At 51.0% G+C, this 8,428-nt stretch overlaps 1 protein-coding gene and 1 long non-coding RNA gene across 18 annotated transcripts in view; one reads left to right on the top strand and one right to left on the bottom strand.

The window, feature by feature from the left end:
* Positions 1 to 4,469: 4,469 nt before the first annotated feature.
* Positions 4,470 to 7,872, bottom strand: LOC144333073 (uncharacterized). 4 transcript variants are annotated; one of them, XR_013401422.1, is made up of 3 exons: positions 7,375 to 7,872; positions 5,930 to 6,517; positions 4,470 to 5,333 (listed from the first exon to the last, which is right to left on the bottom strand). It is a non-coding gene; the product is annotated as an uncharacterized LOC144333073 (long non-coding RNA). The 4 variants fall into 4 exon arrangements; XR_013401423.1 differs by having other exon boundaries at positions 4,470 to 5,324; positions 5,921 to 6,517; XR_013401424.1 differs by having other exon boundaries at positions 5,921 to 6,517.
* Positions 7,819 to 8,428, top strand: part of ALDH2 (aldehyde dehydrogenase 2 family member) — a 39,370-nt gene continuing 38,760 nt past the window's right edge. For all 14 annotated transcript variants that reach the window (XR_013401413.1, XR_013401415.1, XM_077955213.1 and 11 more), the window contains exon 1: positions 7,819 to 7,961. Coding sequence is in view for 9 of the 14 variants with exons in the window: in XM_077955213.1 (XP_077811339.1) it covers positions 7,848 to 7,961 (114 nt within the window). In the remaining 5 variants the exon portion in view is untranslated. The remainder of the gene's footprint in view (positions 7,962 to 8,428) is intronic.

Here is an 8,428-nt window from a genome sequence, read left to right on the forward strand (position 1 = left end):
GAAACCCCGTCTCTACTAAAAATACAAAAAACTAGCCGGGCGTGGTGGCGGGCGCCTGTAGTCCCAGCTACTTGGGAGGCTGAGGCGGGAGAATGGCGTGAACCCGGGAGGCAGAGCTTGCAGTGAGCCGAGATCACGCCACTGCACTCCAGCCTGGGAGACACAGCGAGACTCCGTCTCAAAAAAAAAAAAAAAAAAATGCAGAGTGTGGTGTGGTGGGCCTGCTTTCCTAACGCACTTGCAGGTCGTGCTCCTTGTTTTGGGACCCACTTTGAGAAGCGAGGGTAAGAAAGGCTTGACTTCCCTAACCTGATACCCAGGGGAGGGAGAATGAGCGACACCACCTGGCTGGAATCATAAGAGCTACTGGGTATTTAGTACATACCAGATGCCAAGAACTATCTGTATATTATTATTATTTTGAGACAGAGTCTCACTCTGTCATGTAGGCTGGAGTGTAGTAGTATGATCTCAGCTCACTGCAGCCTCTGCCTCCCGAGTTCAAGTGATTTTCTGTCTCAGCTTCCTGAGTAGCTGGGAGTACAGGCGTGCACCACCACGCCCGGCTAATTTTTGTAATTTCAGTTGCGACGGTTTCACCACGTTGGCCAGGCTGGTCTTGAACTCCTGACCTCAGGTGATTGACCCGCCTCAGCCTCCTAAAGTGCTGGGATTACAGGCATGAGCCACTGTGCCCGGCTGGTTATTTTGAACTCTCTTAACAATTGGCAGATCCTTTTATTCTGCCCCTGCTAGAGATGAGGAGACAGGGGTTCAAAGGAGTTGCACAACTTGCCTAAGATCACACAGCTTGTCAGTGAATTCAAACCTAAATTCAGAAGATCCTGGAGCTCTTTCTACTCCATGGCATAGATTGTTAAGATCACCTCCTGAGAGATACTGGCCTCCTCGCCTAGGAAAGGAGGAAGATGATGAGGCTCACGTCACCAAGGAGAGCATGCTGTGCCCTCAAGAAGCGCATGAGCTTCTGATACTTCCAGAATAATTTCCGGGATGCACCCCCCGACTGCCTCTTAGGGGGTCAGGCTCCACCAGGGGGTGTCTGCCCTGTGCCCTTGGCTGCATGTGGGGTGTCGAGCCAGCTGTGTGTCCGAGAGAGAGAGAGAGAGAGAGAGAAAAAAAAAACATATGCAAACAAAGAGGGCAGAGCTGGGGCTCAGGGCTGACCACATTTTTCCTCCTACCTGTGAGGGCAGATGTCTTACTGTGTTTTGTTTTGTTTTGTTTTGTTTTTGAGACAGAGTTTTGCTCTTGTTGCCCAGGCTGGAGTGCGGTGGTGTTATCTTGGCTCACCGCAACCTCCACCTCTCGGGTTCAAGCGATTCTCCTTCTTCAGCCTCCCAAGTAGCTGGGATTGCAGGCATGCACCACTACGCCTGGCTAATTTTGTATTTTTAGTAGAGACGGGGTTTCTCCATGTTGGTCAGGCTGGTCTAGAACTCCCAACTTCAGATGATCCGCCCACCTTGCCTCCCAAAGTGTTGGCCACTGCGTGAGCCACTGCGCCCAGCCAGATGTCTTCCTGTTAAAATGGAGCTTTGAATTCCCCACCTAACATCATTGTTTGTAACAACAACAACAAAGAGCTTCCATAGACTGAGTCAGTGTCCCAGAATGGGGACTAAACAACCAAACATCTAGAATCTCACCAGTCAGTGACCCTGAAGGAGACCTCAGTCACCATCTTTGTTAGAGAGCAAGTGGAACTAGGGTTTTTTTTAAGCCTGAAAACACATCAGTTGTGCCCTAACAATGAAAGGTTTCGAGTAGTTGAAAGCTAAGAATTTGAATATCTTAGAGGAAGTTAAGTGGCTTGAGGTGTTTCCACAGAAGGTCTCAGCACTGAGAGAATGCCTGTGCTTCTGCCGGCCCCATTCCTGCCAGTGAGCCCACAGACATGGGGCGATGAAGAACCAGGAAACAGATGGAAAGAAACGTGGAAGAGAGGAAAGCGCTCTGTCAGGGCAAAATCTTGGTTGAGATTTAAGTTTTAGTTCATGCTTTGGAGAGACTGAGCCACAAGGAGCCATAATTATATTAGAGTTTCAGCACATCCAGGTGATCTTTGTCTGCAGTATTTTGTTGAGGACAGCATGAAAGCAGCTGAGGCCGGATGGGGTGGCTCATGCCTGTAATACCAGCATTTTGGGAGGCTGACGCGGGTGGATCACTTGAGGCCAGGAGTTTGAGACCAGCCTGGCTAACATGGTGAAACCCTGTCTCTACTAAAAATACAAACATTAACCAGGCGTGGTGGTGCATGCCTGTAATCCCAGCTGCTTGGGAGGCTGAGGCAGGAGAATTGCTTGAACCCAGGAAGTGGAGGTTGCAGTGAACTGAGATGGTACCACTGCACTGCAGCCTGGGCAACAGAGAGAGACGCTGTCTCAAAATTTAAAAAAAAAAAAAAGCACCTAAGGAAGGCTACTATGGTCACAAAAGACTTCCCAGAAGATGGGACTTGGGCTGGATCTTGATAGGGAAGATTTCCATAAGGAGAGAGGGCAGGACGTGGGTGGAAGAGGTGCATCAACAGTAGGGCACCAGGGATGAGAGAGCTGCTGATAAGGTTATGGTGAGCACCACAGACCGCAGACAAACCAGAATAAATGAACCTGTGGACCAGCGTGTCCTGCACTGAGACACACACCACACACACCAGGAGGGACGAATAAGCACGTTGCCCACACGGTATCGATGTATGTGACTGTGGATAAGTCAGCTCATTTTCTCCTTCCCCTCCCCACAACCAAGTTTACTGCTGCTCCTGGCTCCCCCATCCTGGGGAAGAGCACATGGTAGGAACCTCAGCACCCCCTCCACTCCTCTCTCGCCCTCATCTCCACACAGCTACCTGTCAATTCCACCTTCATGCTCTCTCTGCCAACTGGGCCCTCCTCATCTCTCTGGCTGTGGCCTGCCTCCCCTCTACAACTGAGTTTCCATGCAGTTCTCAGAGGAATCCCTTGAAGGCACATGTGCAACCTCTTCATTTCTAGGCTGAAAGATCTTGGTTAAGAGAAATATTAGTACAAGCTATTAAAACAGGAGGCGGCCGGGCGTGGTGACACATGCCTGTAGTCTCAGCATTTTGGGAGGCCGAGGTGGGCCGACTGCTTGAGCCCAGCAGTTCAAGACCAGCATGGGCAACATAAAGAGACCCTATTTCTACCAAAAAAAAAAAAAAAATTAGCTGGTGCCTTAGTCCGTTTTCATGCTGCTGATAAAGAAATACTGGAGACGGGGCAATTTACAGAAGAGGTTTAGGCCAGGTGCTGTGATCCCAGCACTTTGGGAGGCCAAGGCAGATGGATCACCTGAGGTCAGGAGTTCAAAACTAGCCTGGCCAACATGGTGAAATCCCATCTCTACTAAAAATACAAAAATTAGCCAGGCGTGGTGGCATGTCTTTAATACTAGCCACTTGGGAGGCTGAGACAGGAGAATCGCTTGAATCTGGGAGGCAGAGGTTGCAGTGAGCAGAGATTGTACCACTGCACTCCAGCCTGGGTGACAGAGTGAGACTCTGTCTCACAAAAAAAAAAAAAAAAAGACAAAAGGAGTTTAATGGACTTACAGTTCCACATAACTGGGGAGGCCTCACAATCATGGCAGAATGCAAGGAGGAGCAAGTCACGTTTTACACGAATGGCAGCAGGCAGAAAAAGAGCTTGTGCAGGGAAACTCCCATTTTTAAAACCATCAGATCTCGTGAGACTCATTCACTATCAAAAGAACAGTGCAGGAAAGACCCACCCCCGTAATTCAATCACCTCCCACCAGGTTCTTCCCACAACACGTGGGAATTGTGAGAGTTAGAAATTCTAGATGAGATTTGGGTGGGGATGCAGCAAAACCCTGTCAGGCATGGTGGCATGCACCTGTAGTCACAGCTACTCAGGAGGCTGAGATGGGAGGATCAATTGAACCTGGGAGGTCAAGGCTGCAGCGAGTTGTGATTGCACCACTTCACGCCAGCCTGGGTGATAGTGAGACCCTGGTCTTGGGGAAAAAAACAAAAAAGAGAAAGCTACAGTGATGAAAACAGTGTCGGTCTGGGCGCGGTGGCTCAAGCCTGTAATCCCAGCACTTTGGGAGGCCGAAACGGGTGGATCACGAGGTCAGGAGATCGAGACTATCCTGGCTAACACGGTGAAACCGTGAAACCCCGTCTCTACTAAAAAATACAAAAAACTAGCCAGGCGAGGTGGCGGGAGCCTGTAGTCCCAGCTACTCGGGAGGCTGAGGCAGGAGAATGGCGTGAACCCAGGAGGCGGAGCTTGCAGTGAGCTGAGATCGGCCACTGCACTCCAGCCTGGGCCACAGAGCGAGACTCCGTCTCAAAAAAAAAAAAAAGAAAAGAAAACAGTGTCATACTGGCACATGAATAGAGAGATCAATGACACAGAATATACTGTAGTTCAGAAATAACTACTTACAGCACTTAGTAGTAAAGAGATGACTGGGAGGATGTATTTGTGCCATATATGATAGACAAAATGTTAATTGCATATACATATAAGTACCTACATATAATGCATATAAAGTACCTACAAATCCATTTCAGAAAGACCAACAATCCAATAGAAAAGTGAGCCAGAAACATGAGCAGCTAGTTCATAGCAGAGGAAACATGCATGACTTCATCTAGGCAAAAATGCTCAAGCTCACTTGTAAAAGAGAAGCAAATTAATGTGGTAGCGAAATGCTACTTTTTTGTCTCTCAGATTAGCAAAGCTAAACAAAAATCCTGAAACTTCTACTGGTGAGGGTGTAAGGAAACTCAGACATGACAGGGAGTGGGGCATAAATTAACCAAACTTCTTTGGAGGGTAATATAGTCCTATCTGTATTTAAATTGTAAATATTTTTTGGGAGGCCGAGACGGGTGGATCACGAGGTCAGGAGATCGAGACCATCCTGGATAACACGGTGAAACCCCGTCTCTACTAAAAAAATACAAAAAAATAGCCGGGCGAGGTGGTGGGCGCCTGTAGTCCCAGCTACTCGGGAGGCTGAGGCAGGAGAATGGCGTGAACCCGGGAGGCGGAGCTTGCAGTGAGCTGAGATCCGGCCACTGCACTCCAGCCTGGGCGACAGAGCGAGACTCCGTCTCAAAAAAAAAAAAAAATTGTAAATATTCTTTGTTCCATTTCTACTAATTTCTTTTTTCTTCTTCTTTTTTTTTTTTTTTTTTGAGACATAGTCTCTATCACCCAGGCTAGAGTGCAGTGGCACAATTTCGGCTTTTGGCTCACTGCAACCTCTGTATCCCAGATTCAAGCAATCTCCTGCCTTACCTTCTGGAGTAGCTGGGATTACAGGCATTGCCACCACTCCTGGCTAATATTTTTTCTTTCTTTTTTTTTTTTTTTTGTATTTTTAGTAGAGACGGGGTTTTACCATGTTGGCCAGGCTGGTCTTGAACTCCTGATCTCCAGTGATCCACCCACCTCAGCCTCCCAGAGTGCTAGGATTACAGGCATGTGTCACCGTGCCAGCCTCATTTCTATTAATTTCTTAAGCAAATCAAGAACATATATTGTGGCATTGTTTGTAGTGGCAAAAGATTGGAAACAACCTAAATGTCCATCGTAGGAAATTCATGAAATAAAACTACTTCATGTATCCAGAGGAATACCATGAAACTGTCGAAGAGAATGGGGACATGTTCCTTATGTGCTGTGACAAAGCGATCTCCACACACAGTATTAAGGGAAAAAAAGTACCTGGCGCAGTGGCTCACACCTGTAATCCCAGAACTTTGGGAGGCTGAGGTGGGCGGATCACCTGAGGTCAGGAGTTCGAGACCAGCCTGACCAATATGATGAAACCCCATCTCTACTAAAAACAAAAAAATTAACCAAGTGTGGTGGCATGCACCTGTAATCCCAGCTACTTGGGAGGCTGAGACAGGAGAATCGCTAGAACCTGGGAGGTAGAGGTTGTAGTGAGCCCAGATGGTGCCAGCCTGGGCAACAAGAGTGAAACTCCATCTCAAAAAAAAAAAAAAAGGTGCTGTTGGGAAGGGGAATTTGGGGCCTTCATGGCTGCATTCAGAGAAGGAAGGGAGTCTTGCTTATCAGATTATCTCTGCAGCTGATCTCCAAACCTATTTCCCTTCTTCCTGGCACACAGGGCCACTCATTTCCCAGACTCTTGCATGGAGGCACAGTTGTGTGATTGAAATCCAGCCAGGCAAGCAGGCTCAGCCCACGGAAACCTCCCCTGGGCCACCCTCCATGCCTTTTCTTCCTCTGGTTTGTGTGGAATGGTGCTGAGCCCCAGGACGACTTTGGTGGAATCTGGTATTCAAATCAGAGTCCCGCAAAGAAAGGAGCCTGGGTCCCTGAGTTCCCAGCTGGAGGAGAATTCCAGGAGTCCACCTGTTGGAAGCAACATGAGCAGGGACTTCATTGCATTTCCACTGGAATTCTGGGGCGTCTCTCTTGCAGACAGTAATTAGCTGTAATATCCCTTTGGCATCGTATTAGCCCTTAAAAGCAAAGCAAAACAAAATTCACACACTCTGCAGGCCTTCTTTGGCCCTGGAATCCACATTTTGCTTTAGCCAAACTCTCTGGCCTCAGCTCCAGGGGCTCCAGCCACAAACAGCTCCCTGGACGCTTGTTGCCTAGATGTGCACCTTTTCTGCAATTCTCTGCTGTCCAAACATATCTCTTCTGGCACAGCTCAGCTCCTGTCACTTCTCCTGGCACAGCTGAGCTCCTCTCACCCACTCCTCCGGCTTTTGCTGACATTTATCTGGCTGAAATACACACATTTGACTGGGTATCCCACCTCCCTTCCCAGCCAGTGTCCTCTGTTCCTTCCTGCATACCCAGTGCCCAACCCCAGCATGTCCCTAGAAAAAAAGAGTTGGCAAAATCCTTAGATCCACCTGAGAAGAGTTAAGAAGCAAATTCATGGCCGGGCGCGGTGGCTCATGCCTGTAATCCCACCACTTTGGGAGGCCGAGGTGGGCGGATCACGAGGTCAGGAGATCGAGACCATCCTGGCTAACATGGTGAAACCCCGTCTCTACTAAAAATACAAAAAATTAGCCGGGCGTGGTGGCAGGCGCCTGTAGTCCCAGCAGTATACTTGGGAGGCTGAGGCAGGAGAATGGCGTGAACCCGGGAGACAGAGCTGGCAGTGGGCCGAGATTGCGTTCCAAGACCCTCCCTGCCCTGGCCCTGGTCGCCTGTACCCCTCTCTCTCCCCTTGTTAACTGGGCTGCATTCATTCTTTCCATTTCTCTAACACGTGCCATGTCCCATCTCCTGGCCTTTGCCCTTGCTGTTCCCTCTCATCATTCAGGTCTCATTGTCATTTCCTGACCATGCTACTTACAAAAGCAGTGCCCTCTGCCCCATCCATGTCACCTCGTTCATCTCCTTCATCTCCGAAATGATCTCGCTTTTGGATTTACGGCCGGTCTCTTCCCCTGGAGCATCAGCCAGGGAGGTCAGGGTCGCCCTGGCTCGGGCCTGTTCACATTGGGGTCAAAGGCACACATTGGGGGCTCAACCAAGGCGAGCTGCGTTCGCGGGGCCGGGTCTTCCGGCACACGTGGAGGGCGGTGGCGGGTGCGGAGGCGCCGCGCGAGCCGGGAGGCAGCCAAGGGCAGGGGATACCTAGCGCCACCCGCTCCGCCTGCTTCAGCTGCGCGCCCCAGCCCAAGGATGGGAAGACGCGGCCCCGCCCCCGGCCCGCCCCCGCCTTCCCATTGGCGGTCGCGCGGGGCGGGGAGCGGGGTCGGCTCTGTGGCCCTGAGCCCCCCTAGCCCTGCCCTCCGTCCGCTCGCAGCCCGCTATCCTGCTGCCATGTTGCGTGCTGCCGCCCGCTTCGGGCCCCGCCTGGGCCTCCGCTTCTTGTCAGCCGCCGCCACCCAGGCCGTGCCCGCCCCCAACCAGCAGCCCGAGGTCTTCTGCAACAAGGTGAGCTCCCTGGCTCGGCTCGCGCTTTGTTCTCCGGCCCAAGTTCCCGCAGGCCCCGCGCCGCCATGGGCCTCAGTGTACCCATCTGGGGCTCGAGGGACTTGCAGAGGCTGAGCTGGAAGCACATCTGCCCCTTCCTCCCCTGCAAGCATTTTAGCCCCTTCGCCGCCTCTGACAGTCCCCGTCCCGTTTCCCCTGACTTGGGCCCCCGCTCGGTCTTCGCCCAGCCTCGGTCTGTTTTCCAGCGCCAACTCTCCGTTCCCCCCACGGTCCTTGGCTTTCGGGTCTCCGCGGGGTCCCCACCCTCAACCACTTAGAAGACGCGGCCAAGTCCCTCTTTGCGGGAACTTTTCTGTCTTTTCCTTAGTCATCCCCTTTACCCCCTGACTCATGCCCTCATCCAAAGAGTTCAAAAGGAAAAACCAGGAAAGAGATGATTTGCAGCCAGCGTTCTCCAGTTCGCCAAG

Source organism: Macaca mulatta, chromosome 11 (assembly GCF_049350105.2).
Source record: "Macaca mulatta isolate MMU2019108-1 chromosome 11, T2T-MMU8v2.0, whole genome shotgun sequence".
NCBI classification, from domain to species: Eukaryota; Metazoa; Chordata; class Mammalia; order Primates; family Cercopithecidae; genus Macaca; species Macaca mulatta.